The sequence below is a fragment of the Rattus norvegicus genome, chromosome 10, assembly GCF_021556685.1.
Source record: "Rattus norvegicus strain SHRSP/BbbUtx chromosome 10, alternate assembly SHRSP_T2T, whole genome shotgun sequence".
NCBI lineage: Eukaryota > Metazoa > Chordata > Mammalia > Rodentia > Muridae > Rattus > Rattus norvegicus.
Window position 1 is genome coordinate 42294758 of NC_141543.1, and position 21820 is coordinate 42316577.

At 43.1% G+C, this 21820-nt stretch overlaps 1 protein-coding gene across 3 annotated transcripts; it reads left to right on the top strand.

Annotated features, from left to right (window-relative positions):
* Nucleotides 1-1617: 1617 nt before the first annotated feature.
* On the top strand, nt 1618-21405 carry Ppp2ca (protein phosphatase 2 catalytic subunit alpha). 3 transcript variants are annotated; one of them, NM_001429961.1, is made up of 8 exons: nt 1618-1943; nt 12771-12844; nt 13870-14079; nt 16209-16382; nt 16899-16988; nt 17385-17546; nt 18956-19074; nt 20570-21405. In NM_001429961.1, the coding sequence occupies exons 2-8, from the start codon at nt 12794-12796 to the stop codon at nt 20640-20642; spliced, it is 879 nt and encodes a 292-aa protein (NP_001416890.1). In that variant the 5' UTR covers nt 1618-1943; nt 12771-12793; the 3' UTR covers nt 20643-21405.
* Nucleotides 21406-21820: the final 415 nt, after the last annotated feature.

Below are 21820 nucleotides of genomic sequence, written 5' to 3' on the forward strand. Positions count from 1 at the left end.
CTGCCTTCTTCCTTCCCTTCCAGACAGGACCAGTTCTTGCTGAGTACAGGGCAATGGAGAAGAATAAGGCAAGGCAGCACAGTGAACATGGCTTTAACTATGGGCACCAAACAGTCATTTCTTTATTCATCTCGCACAGTCTCAACTCTTACTCCTGTTTTTTATTTGGAGTTGTTCGATGCAAACCAGAGTCAGAATTTGAGCTGAAAGGACTGGCTGAACAAGTATGTAAGGAGGCTTTTGGAAGAGTAGATCTCAGGTACTTTCTTCCGGAACACTAGTGGGAGGTACCCACTAGAGACAGCAGAATTGGTCAAGCCAGTTCTTCTGGCCAAGCAGGTTGTCCTGGATAAAAGAGGATTCTCATCAGTGCCATTTGTGGATGGGGCCACTGAGGCCATCTAAAGCTTGTGGGTCAGGGTGTCTTCTGAACCCTCTGAGCTGTGTCTTCTCCAGTGTGTGACAGGCTTGACTTTCCCACAGTAGAGCTAGATCAGCTCTTGCCTTGACCTTCATGGATAACTATCCTTTGGCTTCTATACCTCTCAAACTATGGAGGAAACCAGTGTATTCCATCCATTCCATTTCCAGCCAGGAAAGTTCAAGCTCCACCTGGGCAGCAGCCCCTTTTTGCTGCATAACCCCTCTATCCTCTAAGCATCCAATCTGGTCAAGAGTTGACGCTCTGTACAGCTAAGTATCTCTTCAAATGAAGACAGTGCAGTGTGAACACGTTTCACAAGCCCCAGAAGAGATTTATAACCAGGTCAAAGGCCGATCCTTAAGAATATCAGCTTCCTTTACAGACCACGCAGTAGTTGCTTCTACCAGCATCAGAACACAGCCCTGGCTTGTTCTTCTAGAAAGCAGGACAAGATTGTTTCCAGTGGGCACAGGACTCGGAGGAAAGTGCACACTAGGGGTGCAGAAGGCCACATGAGAGGAAGCTAGGCTTGGGATGAGGCCAGGATCGAAGGCCTACTTCGGCCCCGCCATCGTGCAGGGACAGGTGTGTGCTGGGGGTGTCAGGTGCACGGGCGACACATCCCAGCAGGTAAACCTTCCTTCGCCTACGAATGACCTAATTATAGGAGCCTGCAATGGCCAGAGGTGGAGAAGGTCACTCCAGGCAGCCTGCCACTAAGAGTCGGTTCTTGTCCCCAAAGATGTGGGGCTCCCTTGCGGTTCCCATGGCTGCTGGACAAAGCGCCTTAAGGTTGCTTTTAGTCATCAGGCTGCCAGACCCCGGGCCACATCTGAGAAGTATCATCCAGCGGCCTTCCAGAAACAACAGGTCAAAGGGAGCCAGACCTCACCTACACGGACTGCTCATGCGCCAAGTCTGCGCAGGCGCCCTGCTGAGCCTGGGGCTCCAGGAATACCGGGGTACGCCGCTTCCAGCACTGCGCTTGCTCCGACTCGCTTCTTCCCTTCCCCCCCGCCACCCTCCCCGCGGGAGGACCACGCCCCAAAAGCGAAGCCACTTCCTTTGGCAGTCAGCTTCGCTGCGCCTGCGCCTGGGCTCCACAGTGCGCAGCTCTGGGTCCCGGCCCCACTCCGTCGCCCTCCCCGCGGCTCCCTGACGCCGGCGTGACGTCACCACGCCGGGCGGCCGCCATTACAGAAAGCCGAGTCCCGAGCTAGGGCGAGCGGAGGAGGAGGCACAGCGGCCGGCGGCCGAGCACTGCGGAGCGAGCCAGCGGGCCGGCGCCAGCGCCCAGCAGCCGCCTGGGGCCGCAGGAAGCACCCCGGGGAGCGGCGGCGGCGTGTGCGTGTGGCCCGGGTGCGGGCGGCGGCGCGGGAGCAGCGCAGAGCGGCAGCCGGTTCGGGCGGGCGGCATCATGGACGAGAAGTTGTTCACCAAGGAGCTGGACCAGTGGATCGAGCAGCTGAACGAGTGCAAGCAGCTCTCCGAGTCCCAGGTCAAGAGCCTCTGCGAGAAGGTGAGCTGCTCTAGGCCCAGGTGCGGCCTCTGCCCGGGCCTTCCTATTAGGAGGCCGCGGGGACGGTGCAACATGGCGGCACGGAGACCAGACCCCTCGAATCTAGCAGACCGGCGCCCGGCGCTGCCTGCGGCGACTCGCGAGGGACCCGGCGCCCCCCGCCTCCCGCGCGCTGATTGGATGGCGCCGCCACCGCGGCCTAAAATGGCGCCGCGCGCCGGACTCCGGGCTTCGGAGCCGCCGGGCCGGGCCCGGCCCGGCACTGGGAAGCGGGGCGGTCCGGACCCTTCGTGGCCCGGCTAAGGACTGGCAGTACTTTGCGCCCGGGAACGGGTTCCGGACTCCTGGAATAAAGGCATTGCGCTTGCACTCCGGCTTGCTTCATGGAGCGGGCGCTGCCCTGAGGGTCCCCCACAGGCGGGCTTGTAGGCCAGACCCCAGCGCCTGTGGAAAAAGGTCACATCGCTTTCGTGTGGTTTTCCACACGTCGGCTTCCTCAGAGCCCTGTTTAAAGTGTGTGTTTAACGATTATGAAGGTAGTCAGTAACCCAGTTTCTACGAAGGTCATAGTGGTAGTGAAGAGAGGAATATAAAGTTTTCATAGTTGGACAAATGGAGGATTTGGTGAGTCATACTACATGAAGAGCTTTGGGATTGGAAATCCAGTGTCACTTTAATTTATGATGTATATGCTGACTCAAATTGGGTAGTGTGAAACCCTTCTGTGTGTAAGTACTTGGCATGGAGCCATTTATTTTTAGAATGAGCAACACAAACGGGAAGAGAGTCAAATTTTTTATCCTCTCTGGTTGCAAAAGTTTCTTGGATTGTATTTTTGTGACTACAAGCAGTAGTAGAAATCCCCATATTGGCCGATTTTTCTATTTCAGACATGATGTTTAGTCCACTCCTGGAAGTGATAGTATCTCAGGTTATCTCATTCCTTTGGTTTCCCCCAAGAATTGGGGAAGCGAGTTGTTCAGCTGCCGGGTCATGTTGTATTTTTGAAGTCTTAATTAGTGCAATTTTCTACTAGAAAAATGTTCGTCTCCATTTTAGCTTCTCTTTTCAGAGTTAATTTAACATCTAATTTTAGTGGAGAATTAAGGATTATGTTAGTAATTTGTGTTAGCAGGAAGAATTTTTGGAGCACAAAGAATGCTCATTTCTTTGTGGTTTGGTGTAAAAAGGAGATTCTTGAGTTTGAATATTTTCTGATGACAGTTTTTCAGAAAATGCTGAGAACGATTGAGGTTTAAGCCAAATATAGGTTTATCCCTTCCCTCCTTCTCTCCCAAGTATCTGGCTGCCCTGGTACTGGTTATGTAGCCAGGGTAGCTTTGAACTTGTGACATTCCTTTTATCCCTGCTTCCCAAGTGCTGGGATTACGTGTGTGCGCTATACCATTCAAATGTCCCACTTGAATCTCTAGTGTTTTGATCTTTGTTTCTCACACATCAAACAAGGTTGGGTTTTTTTTTTTTTTTTTTTTTTTTTCCCTCGGAGCTGGGGACCGAACCCAGGGCCTTGCGCTTCCTAGGTAAGCGCTCTACCACTGAGCTAAATCCCCAGCCCCAAGGTTGGTATTTTTAAGGTTTAGAAATAAGGCTTTTTAAAAAATTACTTAGTAAATATTGCCAGGTCTTAGTCTCTAATTGCTGACTCGGAGTGTAGGGCTTTATGTGAACCTTGGATGACTAGTCATTTGTGTGACCACTCATTGGACTGTTAGACCCAGACACCATTACTTTTCCTTTCCCAACTGAGTAGTCCTCGTTTCTGTACTTAAAGATAGTTAAAACACATACTCCAAGATTGTATGCTCTTATGAAGGCACCCAGAAAACAATGAAGAATACCTGGTACATTTTCTCAGGGAACTTTTTAACATAGTTGGAAAGACTAGGCTGGCATTGTCAAATTGATACTCAAAGAACAGTGGTTCTCAGCCTTCCTAATGCTGTGACCCTTTAATACAGTTCCTCATGTTGTGTTACGGTGACCCCCATCCGTAAAACTATTTTGTTGCTACCTCATAACTGTAATTTTGCTGCTGTTCTGAATTGTGGATATCTAGTGTGCAGTATATCCAGTATGTGGCCCGTGTGAAAAGGTCGTTCAGGCTCCCCAGAGACCTGCTCTAGAGTCACCTGGATAGGAAGTCTCAGGAATGTTCATCTAAGTCAGGTTGGCCTCTGAGCATGTTTTAGGAGCATCTTCATTTATGTTGAGATGGGAAGATACACCCACTGTAGATGGCACCATTCCCTAGATGGGAGGGAGGGGTATTCAACCGTGTAAGGGTGGAGGGTGAAGGAATATCCCTATGGGAAAAGTCTCCAGTGCCCTGAGTTTGACCCTTTCCTTATAGAACCTACATGGTGGAAAGAATGTACTTCAGGTTGTCCTCTGAGGCATACACACAAGTAAATGTAACAGTGTAAGCATGCATGCCTTCATTGCTGTGTTTCTGATGAGGTGATGTGAGCACCTCCCTCAAATTCCCTGCTGTGATGAACTAGGGCTGTGAACTAAAACCTGTCTCTTGAAGCCAGGCATAGTGGTGTGCCCCTTTAATTCCAGCATTCAGGGGAATCTCTAATCTACAGACCAAGTTCAGGGATAGCAAGGGCTAAACAGAGAACCCTGTCTCAGGATGGAAAAAACAAGACTAAACTAGCTGCTGAAAGTTATTTTTGCTGGAGTGTCTTTATTCCCAACAGGAAACTAAACTATGGAAATGAGTAGGACACTGACCCTCAAGTAGGTTTGCTTTGGGAGAACTCTAAGACACTACATTCTGAGATGGGGTGAGGGCTGAAGTTTAACGGCATTTTCACATCTTCCTGAAACTCAGATGTGAGGCTAGTCAGCTTAGATCTCTTTTTCTCAATATGTATACATGTTAGGATTTTAATGTATGCATGTCAACAGTAGCAGTGTTGCTTCCAAGCAGAAAAGATCCAAACTGGGGTTTGGGGATTTAGCTCAGTGGTAGAGCGCTTGCCTAGCGAGTGCAAGGCCCTGGGTTCGGTCCTCAGCTGGGGGGGGGGGGGTCCAAACTGCATCATAACAGTGGTGAGCGTGGTTTTCATGTTGCTGACTCATTAGAAATAAAGATGGCCTACTGTGTGTGCACCTTGCTGGGGTTTTGGGTGAGCCCATGCAGTTCCATCTTAGGCACAGTTCCATTGACAGATTGAGACGAGTAAATCTACCAACTTGCTGAGTATGGTCATGTGTGCTTATAATTCCCAGCACTCTAGAAGCTGATGCAGGAGGATGGCCAAGAGGCAGATGAACTTCCGTGAGTTCAAGGCCAATCTAATCTATATAGTAAGCTCTAGGTCGGCCAGGACTTGGGAAACAGGTAGGCAGATCTTTGTGCTAGAGGATAGCCAGGGTTACATTAGAGAGGTCCTGCCTCAAATATAGACAGACACTATGAGGTCATTTAGTTTAAACATTTGTTACTTGAGAATGGAAAAAGGAAACTTCTTGTTATTGATTTGATAAGCTGGTTGGTTGGTTGGTTGGTTTGTTTGTTTGTTTGTTTGTTTGTTTATTAATGAGACAGGGTTTTTCCCTGACTGTCCTGGAACTCACTCTATAGACCAGGCTGGCCTTGAACTCAAAGATCTACCTGCCTGTTTCCTAAGTGCTGGGATTAAGGACATGTGTCATCACCACTCATTGTTAAGCTAAACTTTTGACCAAGTTTGCATTCTCTCTTTTCTTTTTAAGATTTATTTTGCCTGTGTCTATGTATGTGCACCATGTGCATGCCTGGTCCTCTTGGAGGTTGATAGGAATTATGGATGGTTGTAAGCCACCAAGTGGGTACTTGAAATAAAACTCAGGTCCTTTGCAAGAACAAGTGCTCTAAACTGCTGAGCCATCTCTCCCACTACCAAGATTAAGTTCTTATATAAAGTAATATATTTATTAATTTAAAAGGCTGTTTGGCTGTTTCCATAGCAGTAGTTAAAATATTAAGGACATGCGGGAGAGACATGCTAGATTGTTTTCCTTATACTTGGGCATGGTTACTGTTGTTTGTAGATACAAAACAAGGACTTGGAAAGGTTAAGTGTCTGGAGTTAGGTTCCTTGGGGTAATGACTTCTAATCCCAACGCCCCCGTCTTGCTTTCAGAGCCCTGTTGAGGTAGTAAGGGAGAAAGTTGCATGTAGATTGGTCCGGCATAAACCGCATACTTGGTGATTCTGTAAACTGAAGCATTGTGTTCCTGCTGCTGCCGGGCTCCATTCATGTCATATAGTGTTGTCCCACCTCTCCTGGAAACAGTGATTCTTTCATTTTCATGTGGCTAGCTTCATTTGTCCCTCAGATAAGATTAGGTGTGATGAAAATCATAGGGCATTTTATTTGTCACATAATATAAATTATAAAACATTCTAATAAAGGTAGGTGTTTTGTTGATTTTTTTTTTTACCATAGGCATTTATAAAATGCTATTCTTTTAATCTCCAAAACTTCCACATACCTGTGAGTGTGTTCCGTGTGCTGCTGACAGAGTGATGTGGCATCTAGGATTAACTGAATGAGAACTATGTTCACATGCTGGTTCTTACGTCCTCCCTGCTCTCTGCTGAAAGTTCATAATTCTGTCTAACTACTTAGCATGAAGGTGGATCTTGTGTGGTAGCAAGAATAATGGGCCCTTTAGAGTCCCAACTATTCAGAGGTGAGGCAGAAGGATTTGCATGTTCAATACCAGCCTGAGACCCTGTCTCAAATGAAGAGAAAGCTAGGGATGTATAGTTCAGCCATATAGCACCTGCCTGGCCCTCACAAAACCCAGCCGCAGAAAGAGGGAGTGACCCATCCTATAGGAATAAGTGTGACAACATTCATTTCTATATTGTCTGATAAATCAACATTTGTGTCATGTCAGTTAACAGTGAAGTATCCTTTTAGTGTGTAGAAGTAAGCACAGAATTGCACGTTGAGTCTTGTGAGGGGACCAGCAGCACTTTGTTGCTACTATGATGTTCATTCTCTTTCGTTCGTTCGTTCTTATTTCCTTTAAAAAAAATAAGAAATCGTCTTTGGAAAAGCCATCCTCTTATTCCTTTGCTGTGGGCTGAACTGGGTTTAGGAGGGGGAATGTTTTGTTGGTGGTGTCATTGTTTAAATAGCTTTCTTTATAGGAGTGGGGTAGGGGGAAGAAGAGAGAGCTAGAAAACTGCCAGTTATGGGGGTGAGAGGTGACTTCAACAATCTGGGATCAACTGCTTCATTTCTTCACAGTACAGTGGTTTTACCTATTTATTTTTATGTATTTTTGAAATTTTTTAAAAGATATATTTATTTATTAAGTACACTGTAGCTGTCTTCAGACACGCCAGAAGAGGGCATCAGATCCCATTATAGATGGTTGTGAGCCACCATGTGGTTGCTGGGATTTGAACTCAGGACCTCTGGAAGAGCATTCAGTGCTCTTAACTGCTGAGCCATCTCTCCAGCCCCTTTTAATTTTATGTATGTGAGTATACTGTCTATGTCTTCAGACACACCAGAAGAGGGCATTGGATCCCATTATAGATGTGAGACACCATGGAGTTGCTGGGGATTGAACTCAGAACCTCTGGAAAAGTAGTCAGTGTTCTTGACCACTGAGCCATCTCTCCACCCCTATGTATTTATTTTTTTAATTTGTTTATTTTACATATATGAATACACTGTAGCTGTCTTCAGACACATTGGAACAGGACATCAGACCCCATTACAGATGGTTGTGAGCCACCATGTGGTTGCTGGGAATTGAACTCAGGACCTCTGGAAGAGCAGTCATCCCTCTTAACTGCTGAGCTATCTCTTCAGCCAGGTTTTTTACTTATTTATAAAGTTGGGTTCTATATTGGAAGGGTGAACACAGTGGAGAGAGTATGTGTCTGAGTCCTGGATATTTGAACTAGTTGACCAGTTAGCTGGTTGCTCCTCCATCCTCTCTCCTTCCTGTTTATAGGTGGAGGTTTTTTAAGTCCATATTTTATGTTTTCTGGTTAATGATTATCTTGCAGATATCTTACCCTTGTGTCGGGACAGAGCAAAAGGCTGCAGCTTTGGCTCCAGACTGCCCCAGTAGTTTACCTGGATAGGGGTACTTGGGAAGTTGAGTTCACAAAGGCTCTGCAGATCTGGTTGTACTTCTGTTTTGTGTTCAGTTAGTTGGTCAGCACCTTAGGCCTTCACTGCTGAATTTTGTCTTCATGGCATACCTCTACACAGACTTACTAGTTTAACTTTTCACTCTAAATAATAGTAAAGTTTCAGCTGTGTGGTGATGCTTACCTTTAATTCCCAGCACAGCTTTTGGAACCAAGAAAGAAAGTTTTGTTTATAGGGCATTGAAGGTAGAAGTTGGTTCTCTACCTCTGCCAAATGGGGCCCAGAGGTTGAATTGGGTTTTCCCAGGCTTGGCAACAAAAACCCTTACCTGCTGAGTTATCTTGCCCTGACAAACATTAAAACTAATGTTAGCTTTTTTACGTGATTGATGGTTAATGTCTCCTTCTAGAGACTGCCCAAGGGCAGAATCTGAGAAATACAGAATGTCTATAATAAAGCATATTATTGACCGTCCAGTGAGCTGTATTGAATTTCCCTCCAGAGCATATCTTGGTTATGAGGCAGCCGAGCATAGCTTTCCCTTGGTGGGGGTTTGGCCCAGTTTCGGATTTACTGCTTAGTTGGGCCTTGGTGTCCATAAGGAGCACAAGTGTGTTAAGGAGAGCTTGATAATGGTGGTCTACTGTGTGCATGCTTGCTCCTTCTTTGGGGCTGTTCTGAGGGTGTTTGGCTACCTATAAAAACTATATCTTCGTGGGCTGCTGGAAGGTAGGGGAAGGTGAGAGATCCACATGGTTGTGGATATCTCAGCACTGCCTTTTTGTTTTCAAAGCCCTGGATTTGGTTTCTGGGATGGCAAGAACAAGTTCTGTTGCTTTCCTTGTCATTTTGATGAATAGCTGGAGTTGGGGTCATGTGCTTCTAAGTCAGCCAGTCTTAAAGATTTATTTATTTTATGTGAATACACTGTCACTGTCTTCAGACACACCAACAGAGGGCCTCAGATCCCATTACAGATGGTTGTGGCTACCATATGGTTGCTGGGAATTAACTCAGAACTTCGGGAAGAGCAGTCTTAACCACTGAGCCATCTTTTCAGTCCTCGGCTAAGTATTTAGGAAAGAGGGTGACCTTTTCTATAGTATAAGTTAACTAGAAATGACAAAACTATCTGCCTATCAAAGAAATGATGAGTATGTGGTCGGGGTTTTATTTTATTTGTTTGCTTTGTTTTGTTTTTAAATTATTGTCTTTGAACAATCTGCCCTGGATGGGTTACAAGGTCTACTTCACACAAACAAGCCTGCTTTTCTGTCATCTTATTTGATGGTTGGAGTGGCCCATATTTAAGAATATCCAGTCTATAGGTAACGTATAGCAGGCTGACAATAAGGTCTTGTTTAATAGACTGTTTCTAGTTTTAACCTTATTATAGGGAGTTCTATTAATTTTTTTTCTTGGAATTGAATGTTCAATCTTTGTTATTTGAATTTCAGAAGGGTTCTGATGACTCAATTGTTATGGTACTAAATTACATTATTTTTTTAAACTTTATGGGTTTTGTTTTATTTTTGTGTTTGTTTGTTTGTTTGTTTGTTAAGGTTTCTCTGTGTAGCCCCAGCTGTTCTGAAACTGTCCTCAAACTCAGAAGTTCACCTGCCTCTGCCTCCCAAATGTTAGGATTAAAGGGGTTTGTTGTGTTCATTTCTCTGTTTGTTATTGTAAGTGTTATCAGCAGAGAAATTTGAAGGCTGGGGTTTTGTTTTTCCACACAGGGTCTCTACTATGTAGCTCTGACTGCCTTGGAATAGTTAAATAGACCAGAATCACAGAGATCCATCTGCCTCCCCCTCAGTGTCTGCATCACCACACCAGCCTGGGCAAAATGTTTTGGTGGAAGCAAAAGGGGGTTCAGTGAGGTGGCTCAGAGGTTTAAGGTGTCAGTTACGAAGCCTGGCTGCCTACTTTGATCCCAGGCAACACATGATGGGAAGAGAGACTTCCATACATTGAGTGTTGAATGCATGCTTACCATGACTCACAAGTGTGTCTCCCCCCTCTGCTTCTACTACGTAAATGTGATAATTTTTTTAAAAATGCTTTCTTTTGCTTTAGGTACAAGAGTAAAAATGGTAGTGTGAAAATGGACCATTTTAAACACTCCAGTGTTCTAACACTAATCAAATTATTTTGAAAAGTTCTACCAAATTAAAAGTTGTATTATATCCAACTTTGAAAGCAGATTGATGAAGGCCTACAGTCTGTCTGTGGTTGGTTCCATTAAGGTCTGTAGAGGCTGGGTGGGGTAGTTCTTACTCTTAATCTCAGTACTGAGCAAAGGCTGAATTGGAGGCCAGCCTGGTATACATAGAGAGACCTTGACTTAACAAAATAAATAAAACTGCTGGGCACCACTCAGGAGGTAGAGGCAGGCAGATATCTTGAGTTTAAGGCAAGCCTGGTTAGTCTACCAAGGGAGTTTCAGGACAGCCAAGGCTACACAGAAACCCTGTCTCTAAAAAACAAACAAACAAACAAACATACATACATACATACATACATACATACATACATACATACATACATACATACATAGTGTAAAGGTTTGAAAGATCATGAAGGTTCTTCAGTCCAGCCCTCGGACTCATGTCTCTTAGTTTTCAGTGCACAGTAGTATCTCTATAGCCTTTATTGTCTTGACATTTAAAGTGATCTTAGTGTTGACAAATTGACAAGATATAAAAATCACATATAAAGCCAATTCTTTGTAAGTTTGCTCTTTTGTTTTTGTGTATCTAGCACTAAAGAGATGGCTCAGCAATTAAGAACACTTGTTGCTCTTCCAGAGGCTCAGATTCAGCTCTCATTGTCTATGTCTGGTGGCTCACAGCCACCTGTGATGTGACTTTAATTTCAGTAGATTTGATGCCCTCTTTTGGTTTCTGTGGATATTTATACATATGTGGCATACAAACACATAAAAATACACAAAGTTTTTTTTTTTTTAATGCGCATTGGCATTTTGCCTGCATGTATGTCTGTATGAGGTATTGGGTCACTTGGAACTGGAGTTAGAAACAGTTGAAAGCTGCCGTGTGGGGTTCTGGGAATTGAACCTGGATCCTAGAAGAGCAGCTGACGCTCTTTAACCATTACTGAAATGATCTCTCCGGCCCCATAAAAATCTCCTTTTTTTTTTTTTTTTAAAGCCATATGTTATTAAAGTGTGCAAGTACATCATCAGGTTTGGTAGCAAAACTCCTTTACTGCTAAGCCAGCTCTCCAGCCCCTGTTAAAACTTTTTTAATAGATGGCTTGATTACATCTGATATATACCACTACTTTTTCCTATGTTAAATCATTACTGTTTTCTGAAATTTGGCCAGGGCAGGAAGAGAAAGACCTAACTGACTTTCTCAAATTTACTTACTGTTTAAATTTTTTTTTTAATTTGCTGTTTTTTTTTTTTTTTTGTTCTTTTTTTTTTTCGGAGCTGGGGACCAAACCCAGGGCCTTGTGCTTCCTAGGCAAGCACTCTACCACTGAGCTAAATCCCCAACCCCTTAATTTGCTGTTTTGATCAAATTCAGATTATTGGAGTTAGTGGTAAGCACTTTTATCCTCTAAGCCATCTTGCTGGTCTTAACTTTCCCGGATTTAGAAGTTAAAGACTTTCCCATAATGCTCATTCTTTTCATTTTCACTATGATAGTGCTGACGTTAAACATGCAATTTACTGGACAACATGAGTAAGTATCTGCTCCTGAGAATAGAGCTCTAGATGGTACGTGTAGGAACAAATCCTAGGAGACATATTGCTGTGACCTCATTGTACACCTCCTTTGACTGTAGTTAGGGAATCTCTATATTCACCAAGAATTCAATGGGGTCTGACTCTGCATTAAGAACTGGGAGAGGTGGGGTTGGGGATTTAGCTCAGTGGTAGAGCGCTTGCCTAGGAAGTGCAAGGCCCTGGGTTCGGTCCCCAGCTCCGGAAAAAAAAAAAAGAACTGGGAGAGGCATGTTTGTTTAAAAAGTAGGCTGCCAAAGACGTTAGTTCTAGAGGCAAAGGAAACTACTAGTTTCTGTAAGCAACATGTGTGACAGGTTTAAAGTTGGAGAAAACACCACAAAATGCCACTGGTGGTTATTTCACCTCGAAAATGGTTGTGATTTATAGGGATATTTAGTGTTGTGTGTGCCTTTTAAAAACAAATACATCCTTTTTGGCTAAGAAGTATTTCTTTTAAATTGAAAATAGTCTTCTAATCTTGGAGGATATCTAGAAATAGGCTCCCCAAAATCTTTGGAGAGTAAAAAATAGTAACTCTTCAACATGATTGTATTTAGGATAGTATGGGTAGATTGGGGGTGGGGGAGCCCTTCAGTATTACTGACAGACTCCATTTTCAAAGATTGCAGCTTTAGGGAATAAAGCAGAGAGACCTGTGTCTCAAACGTGTAACTCAGGTTTCCTTCATCTTAAACTGTGCTAATGTTAAATTGTTACCAGTAGGCATCTTTTTTCTCTAAGTGGGGTTTGGATGTTACTTTTGACAGAGGATCTCCATAAGTAATCGTCCAGGCCGGCCCTCACTGCTGGAATTATGTATAGGATAGCTAAAGTTCAGTATGGGCAATTGGTTGCATATCTAATTAAAATGGTCTGCCTTTCCTTCCTCATACTCGGTCTTGTTTGTTCAGTCTGTTCTCTTTTTTCTCCCAACTACAGCCTTTATCTTCTTTGCCGTGGGAATGACCCGTTTGGCACACCAGTGTCTAGCACGGGGTGGAATCACTCAGATGGTATAAAATAGAATTGTCTTCTAGCATACATTTTTAGCATACATAGTTGTCTGTTGACTGAACGATAGTTTCTAAATGTAGCAGCCTAGAATGTATGTATGCTACATTGGATATTTTAAGATGAGAACTTTATATTTCTTTATAAAGAAATAGAATGAAATGGGGGGAGGGATTAAATGTCTTAACCTCCAAAAAAATCCAAGACCAGGAACCCTGAAAGCCTGAGCAGCTAGCATTAGGTGCTCTTTTTCTCCCCCTCCTTTAAATTAATTTACTTACCTGTATGTATTTCTCTGTGCCACTTCTGTGCAGTGCTCTTAAAGGCCAGAGTAGCTATTGGATCACCTAGAACTACAGATAGGTGTGAGCAACCATATAGGTGCTGAGAATTGACTTTGAAATCGCAGCCAGTGAGTCATCTCAGCCCAGGTCTTGTTCATTTTCCTTGATCTTGTGTGGATGCTACTGATGTCTTCATTATTCTATTGAGATGGAAATTTGATAGCCTTTACAAATTGATGATGATCGCTGAATGTAATCTTGGTACATAGTCTCTAGATGTCCACTATAAGGTAGCTAATGGATAGAGTGTAACCATATATAGCCAGTTGGCTAGTGAGATGACTAAGTCCCTTGCCAGCAAACCTGAGAACCTGGATTTGATTACTAGAACCCACATAGTGCGCACAAAGTGTAATTTTTAAAATTAAAAATGATGGGGCTGGAGAGATAGCTTAACAGTTAAGAGCACTAACTATTCTTCCAGAGGTCCTGAGTTCAATTCCTAGCAACCAACCATATGGTGGCTCACAACCATCTGTAATGGGATCTGCTGCCCTCTTCTGGTGTGTTTGAAAACAAGTGTACTCATGATAACATAAATAAACCTTTTAAAAATAAATATAATTTAATTAAAAATGTTGATATCATTCTTGTGTTGCATATTTTACAGGTTCTGTTTCTTGAACAGAAACATCTTTGTTTGTGCCATTTAATGTATTGCTTTATTTTTTCTTCATCTGCAGGCTAAAGAAATCCTGACAAAAGAATCTAATGTTCAGGAGGTTCGATGTCCAGTCACTGTGTGTGGAGATGTGCATGGGCAATTTCATGACCTCATGGAACTCTTTAGAATTGGTGGTAAATCACCAGATACAAATTACTTGTTTATGGGAGACTATGTGGACAGAGGATATTACTCAGTTGAAACAGTTACACTGCTTGTAGCTCTTAAGGTAAGTTTACTTTTTTTGTTTGGGCCTTTTGAACTGGGTAAGAGCTGAGATGTTCTTCTCCTACCATGATTTATAGATTCATCTGAATCTTAATTTTAGAACAAATTTCCACATTTAGGAATGCAAAATAATGTGTCCACGTCTGCATTTGGAGCTAGGAAGATGGTTCAGAACACAGTGCAATGGGATACCACAGGAGTGAGTTAGTTAGTTTGTTTGTTTGTTTGAAACAACCTCAATGCATAGCTCTGGCTGTCCTGAAACTCACTATGTAGACCAAGCTAGTCTCAAACTCAGGGTTCATAGCTTGCCTCTGTCTTACAAGTGCTGTGATTAAAAGTGTGCACTACTATGTCCACCTGGGTTGTTTTTGTTTTTTTGTTTTTGTTTTTTTTTTTTTGTTTTTGTTTTTGTTTTTTTGTTTTTTTGGGTTTTTTTGTTGTTGTTGTTGTTGTTTTTTTTTTAAGATTTATTTATTTATTTTATGTACAGCATTCTGCCTGCATATGTTACTGCAGGCCAGAAGAGGGCACCAGATCCCATTACAGATGGTTGTGAGCCACCATGTGGTTGCTGGGAATTGCACTCATGACCTCTGGAAGAGCAGTCAGTGCTCTTAACCACTGAACCACCTCTCCAGCCCCAACCTGGGTTTTTTTAAGTGTTAGCAGCCCGACCAAATAGAAGTTTTAGTTTGGTACATTGGCTATGGAAGTGCTGTAGCAGCTGCCTTGACGTATTAGGAGGGTGTAACCAGCCATGCTGGTTGTATCATTTGACAGTCCTGTGAGAATTCTACTGAGGAAGAATTAAGAGGAAAGGATCACATTTCTGTGAAGAAAATATATTGCCTTTAATATTAGAAAAAGAATTTGATTTAAATGTCCAGAGTGAGCAAAAAACTAAATAGTTTGTTCTCATGGAGTAATTTGCAGGCATTACACATCACCTAATAGCATCTGCCTTAAAGTGTTACTTGGCTTTACCTCAGGAGGGAAAAGCTATACCCTTTTTTTTTTTCCGGAGCTGGGGACCGAACCCAGGGCCTTGCGTCTGCTAGGCAAGCGCTCTACCACTGAGCTAAACCCCCAACCCCCTCTATACCCTTTTCTAGGCAACATTCTCATTTTTATCACAGAATATTCTGAACAAGAAACTTGCTGTCAGTGATTAATATTAGAGAAGCAGTTTCAGCCAGAACTGTCTTTGATTAGTATCTGAGTTGCATCGAATTATTAAGTGGAGAGTTCTGAGTAGATGGTGGGCAGTTTGTGCAATGACTCCAGATACCCTGAAAGAAGCTCAGCGTCATCCACTCGGTGGAAGGAAAGGGCTCCCTTTAAGAGGTCATAATACTACTTCATATACCTAGCTGATCTCTTAGTTCAGTGGTAGTCTGATCCAACGTAGAAAGCACTCATCAGCCAAGACTCTATGGTGAGACCCTGTCTCAAAAAACAAACAACAACAACATACTCTATGTGCCAAGGACTAAGAATGCATGCATGGTTGTCTTCCTAAATGTCATAACCCCAAATCCTAATTCCCTGTACACCAGAGTGTGACTGTCCATCTATAATTCTAGCCCTAAGGAGGCAGAGACAGGAATCCTGACACTCACTGATCAGCTAGCTTAGTCTAATGAGCTCCAGGCCAGTGAGACACTGTCTCTAAGGAGGTAGGTGGCCATTTCTGAGGATGGCACCCAAGTTTGTCCTCTGGCCTCCAGGTGTGCATGAACATAGGGAAGAAGATGGGAGACTACATGGAGAAAGCAGCTGTCTATAAATGAAGAAGATCCCAGCTCTGCTGACACCATGGAGGACAAGCACCCCTGTAGTGTATGAGCCCGCTCTAAGACTAATGGCAGCCTTAGCAAATGAACACTGGGAATGGTTGTCCGATCTTAAGTGGTGTCTGAACAAATGCATCAAAACAGATCCTTGGCTTTAATTAATTTTAAAAAAGCTTATAATCTAATTTCAGTTCATCGAAGTTTAGAGATATGTACTTCTTAATCCCTCCTTTTCCTCTCAATTGGAACTCTGGATTCCCCTATAGTTTTATGAAATGTCTATTGCCTTTTTTTTTTCCTTCAAGAACTAGCATCTGTGGTTCGTTTTCCTTAGGTTCGTTACCGAGAGCGTATCACCATACTCCGAGGGAATCACGAGAGCAGACAGATCACACAAGTTTATGGTTTCTACGATGAGTGTTTAAGGAAATACGGAAATGCAAATGTTTGGAAATACTTCACAGACCTTTTTGACTACCTTCCTCTCACTGCCTTGGTGGATGGGCAGGTGTGTGTACCATAAAACTCACTGCTGGTGTCCTTTCTCCAGTCATCTGCTCTCTTGGCGTTTAGCAGGCACCAGTTTTCCATAGTGACATCTGTATCCCTTTGGGATACTTTTTAGTAAAACTGATAATCTTTTTTCTATGTGCTGAACTGTCAGGATAGGATCATGGGGGTGGAAAATGTAGTCCGTTCAGCCTTGGGGGCGTTTGCAGAGGGATCTGGGAGATATAAGGGATTGTTTGCCAGCCCTGAGTATGCGGATGACTGTCAGTCTCTGGAGGGACTGGGTAGCTAGAGAAACACTTTGTCGAAGGAACCTCAAGTGATGATGGTTGGTCAGGAACAAGAAGACACAATTGGTAGTTGGGATTGGGGCAGAACAACAGCCAGTTCTTCAGAGTTCCATCCTCAGTGAAGCGGAGAGCTTAGAACTGATGTAGCTAAAATTTGGGGGTTCCTGCTAAAGTGTAGTCCAAAGATTTTCGGTATTGTCACCATTTGTAATCAATCTTTTTAGATCTTCTGTCTACATGGTGGTCTTTCACCATCCATAGACACACTGGATCACATCCGAGCACTTGATCGCCTACAAGAAGTTCCTCATGAGGTATGACTTTGATAAATTCTCAGAAACTCTTTAGGAAGAACAAAAATTATTTAGTTATAGCATAATTTATCATATGTTGACTAGTGTTTTCAAAATGAAATTACATCAGCCCCTTACCATTGCTCATTAAAATTAAGAAGATTTCCTTGTCATCACCACTACCCATCTGTCTAGTAATGAAATTTGGATACACAGGCAGATGAGACAAGCTATTGAGCGCGCTGTGCCTTGTGGGAATTGCTTTTCATTTCAGAGATGCCCTAACTGCAAAATTCAAGCTGTGTTCAGCAGGCATACTCAGAATGTGATTTTGTAGAGTGTTGTTGCTTCTGGTGAATTATCAAATGAAGATTTCCACATTTGGAAGTCAGTTTATAACGTGTACCTGCCTTTTAGGGTCCAATGTGTGACTTGCTGTGGTCAGATCCAGATGACCGTGGTGGCTGGGGGATATCTCCTCGGGGAGCTGGTTATACCTTTGGCCAAGATATTTCTGAGACATTTAATCATGCCAATGGCCTCACGTTGGTGTCCAGAGCTCACCAGCTGGTGATGGAGGTATGTTCTTTTCTTGAAACCTGTCAAATTACTTGTGGTACCTGAAGGAAAGGAGTTCCTTTCTGTTACCGTCAGTGAGATATTCTTTATTCCTGAAGAGTCAGCCACTGAGCTAAACCCTCTTAAGTCAAATGAAAGTCAGGTCTGTGGTTGATAGTGGGCATCCACTTACTGTTTCTTCAGGTTCTTAATAACTCAGGGGACTTAATGATGTGATGATGAGAGGGTGAAGATGTGGAGCCATGGAGAAGGGTATAGTATATTGTGGTGGCTTGTTCCACATTTATCTAGTATGTCTCTGTGTAGGAAAAGAAAGATTAAAATGTTGATGTTCTTTGGCTAACTGGCTTGTATGTGATTTAAAAGAAGCCTTTGCTCTGGTAGGGTTCTTACCTTGAAACATTGGCTACCATACTTTGAGAATGAGGAAATGGAACATTCAAACTATGGCGGTGGGCAATCTCTTGTGCTAGAGTTTGTTGCCAGTACTGGTGGTCAGCCAAGCACAGTGGTGAATGCCTTGTTGGTTCATTAGTTAGCTAGTTTGCTGGTTGGTTGGTTGGTTGGTTGGTAAGGCTGCAGCCAAACTGCCTTGTAATCCAGACCAGCCTAGACTGCAAAGTGAGACCCTATCTCCAAGAACAGTTCATTTTAAAACCAAGTTTAAGGTCTGTCTTAGCTAGGGTTTTACTGCTCTGCAGACACCATGGCCAAGGCAACTTTTACAAGGACAACATTTCATTGAGGCTGGTTTATAGGTCCAGAGGTTCAGTCCATTATCATCAAGACAGGAACATGACAGCATCTAGGCAGGCATGTTGCAGGAGGAGCTGAGAATTCTATACCTTCATCTGAAGGCTGCTTCTAGAATACTGGCTTCTAGGTAGCTAGGATGAGGGTCTTAAAGCCACAGTGAGTGGCACACCTACTTGAACCAGTCCACACCTTCTACTAATGCCACTCTTTGGGCCAAGCATATGCAAACCATCACAAGGTCATGTCAGTGAGAGACGAGTTTATTTATAGTTGCATTTGATGGATAATATTTAAGATGATTTGGTTGGTCTCCATGTAAACTAAGCTGGCCTCAAACTAGAGATTCACCTGCCTTCTGAGATTGAAGGTGTTTGCCACCATTCCTGGTTTGTTTTTAAATGCTTAAAACAAGACAAGACAAAACAAAAATGGAGCTGGAAAGATGGCTTAGCACTGGCTGCTCTTCCAGAGGTCCTGAGTTCAATTCTCAGCAACCACATGGTGGCTCACAACCATCTGTAATGGGATCCGATGCCCTCTTCTGGTGTATCTGAAGACGGTAACAGTGTACTTACATAAAACAAAAAAATTTTATTTTTAGCAACACCTATGTGGGTAAGTAGGTAATTTTTTTTCTGTCTCTTTTTTTATAGGGATATAACTGGTGCCATGACCGGAATGTAGTAACAATTTTCAGTGCTCCAAACTATTGCTATCGTTGTGGTAACCAAGCTGCAATCATGGAACTTGATGACACTCTTAAGTATTCTTTGTAAGTATCTGCTCTGAGCTAGCTCTGTGTTGTCCAACTCTGCTTAAACCAGAGCACTGGTTGACTTTTGACTAAATTTTTGTGGGAATGGATCTACACATAACAGAAACTAGTTTCTCTTGATTGGAGCCTGGTATGAATTACCAGGTCTTCAATTTTTTGTTTGTTTGTAACAGGGTCTCTATATAGCTCTGATTGTCCTGGAATTCAATGTGTAGACCAGGCTGGCCTTGAACTCACAGAGATCCATCTGCCTCCCAGTTGCTAGTACAAAAGACCTATGTTACTACACTCATCGATCTTCCAACTTTTAAACACATATTTTTACTTTAAGTGATCTTACTATAGAAGGGGCCCCAATGTGTGAAAAAGTAACCTTGCAGACTAAAGTTGGCTCTTTTTGAAGTACAGTTATAACCCATGTTCAAAGCTATAATCTTAGCGTTTGGGAGACTGAGGCAAAGGCAAGAGGGTTGCAAAGTTAAGGACATCCTTGTGTCTGAAAACAATGTAGGAATAGGGGAACAGTTGTTCAGCCTATAGTCCTAGTTTATAGTCCACCCTTGAGGGAGGTTGAGGCTGGAACTAAAAGTGCTCCTCAAATAACATCCACAGCCTAGATGTAATACTACATTCCACCTGAGACAGGGGGGTTTCTATAGAGTTCCAGTGGCTTTATCAAGAAGCCATGACTCGGGTTGGGGATTTAGCTCAGTGGTAGAGCGCTTGCCTAGTAAGCGCAAGGCCCTGGGTTCGGTCCCCAGCTCCGAAAAAAAGAAAAAAGAAAAAAAAAAAGAAGCCATGACTCAAAACCAAAAGGCAAAGCTGGTGTGTGTGTGTGCCCTTGCATGCTGCTGCTGCTGCTGCTGCTGTTCCCTTAGCCTTCTTCATTCTTAAACAGGTAAACAGGTCAGGGCTCCCCGCCTAGGGAATGGTAACAGCCACAGCGGGCTTGGTGTTCCCGAACCTGGTAAGACAGTCTTCCACACACATGCTCACAGGTTAACCTGATTTAGATAAGTCTAGTCCTCAGTTGGAACTGTTCCCAGATGATGATTCTCTGTGTCAGATTAATTAAAACTAACCGGGGCTGGGGATTTAGCTCAGTGGTAGAGCGCTTACCTAGGAAGCGCAAGGCCCTGGGTTCGGTCCCCAGCTCCGAAAAAAAAGAACCAAAAAAAAAAAAATTAAAACTAACCATGTGTGAGCAGCAGTCCCTGACCCCAAAATAAACCAGCAACTTGAAACAGATTTTGCTATATGGTTTTAGTCAGCCCAGAGCTCTATCGATCCACTGGGGCCTCTGCCTGCCAAGTGCTGATGTTAGAGCTGTGCCCCAGTATACCTAGCTCTATTAAAGTTGGATTCTATTCTTTTAAAATATATTGAAACTGGATAGGGAATAGACCATAAAAATTGAAAAACAGAAGATCTTAATTTTAATAAATACATGAGTGTCTTCATAAAAACAGTGAAATCGTATTTTGCTTTTCAGCTTGCAGTTCGATCCAGCACCTCGTAGAGGCGAGCCACATGTCACTCGTCGTACCCCAGACTACTTCCTGTAATGAAAGTTTAACCTTGTACAGTATTGCCATGAACACCGTCTGTTGACCTAATGGAATCGGGAAGAGCAGCAGTAACTCCAAAGTGTCAGAAATAGTTAACATTCAAACTTGTTTCCACACGGACCAAAAGATGTGCCATATAAAATACAAAGCCTCTTGTCATCAACAGCCGTGACCACTTTAGAATGAACCAGTTCATTGCATGCTGACGCGACATTGTTGGTCAAGAATCCAGTTTCTGGCATAGCGCTATTTGTAGTTACTTTTGCTTTCTTGAGAGACTGCAGATCTAGGATGTAACATTAACACCTGTGAGTCCAGTTGACTTCCACTTAGCTGTAGCTTACTCAGCATGACTGTAGATGAGGATAGCAAACAATCATTGGAGCTTAATGAACATTTTTAAATGAGTACCAAGGCCTCCCCTCTTGTTGTGTTCTTTCAGGGATACTATTAATTTAATTGTATGATTTCTCTGCACTCAGTTTCTCCCTTCTCAAATCTCGGCCCCGCGTTGTTCTTTGTTACTGTCAGAAAACCTGGTGAGTTGTTTTGAACAGAACTGTCTCCCTCCTGTAAGATGATGTACTGCACAAGTCACCGCAGTGTTTTCATAATAAACTTGAGAACTGAGAAAGTCAGGTTTGAATTGTATCAGTGGGCACGACTGGTGCTGTTTATTAAACAAGATAAATCTATTGATCAATTTCAGAATTTGTAGAATTCCAGGTAAAGAAAAATAAAGATCAAGGCCACTGTGTAACCTCTCTGGCAACTCCTTGGTGTTCTTGAGAAGAACTTGGGGACTTGTTTGACAGACTGCAGCTTGTCTTGTTGCTGGCCTGCGCTTGTGAAAGGAAATCTGTGCTGCTTCAGTAGGACTTGATTGTTAAACCATAGAACTTGAGAGTTATGTGTTTAGGATTTTACTTAAAATGGCATGTTTTCAGGTAGAACTTAACAAACTAAATGATGTGTCTAATTAGTGTAGTTTCTGGTTACAAAAATACTGCTATGTATATTTCATGGACTCTTTAAAATGATTGACAGAACGGTAAGTTCTTAGCAAACATTTGTACATTTCTTGTCAAGTCATGTGATCTTAGAGTTAGTTAAACTTGTCTCAGATAAGCTGCTAGGACCTTAGCTTGTGTTCCGTGACTGGTAACTGAGTGACG

Bases quoted from the DNA above. Each gene is read 5' to 3' on its own strand.
- Ppp2ca (NM_017039.3), top strand. From the start codon at position 1,842: ATGGACGAGAAGTTGTTCACCAAGGAGCTGGACCAGTGGATCGAGCAG. The intron at 16,989-17,384 runs GTATGACTTTGA...CCTGCCTTTTAG, and splicing joins TACAAGAAGTTCCTCATGAG to GGTCCAATGTGTGACTTGCT. The intron at 17,547-18,955 runs GTATGTTCTTTT...CTTTTTTTATAG, and splicing joins CTCACCAGCTGGTGATGGAG to GGATATAACTGGTGCCATGA.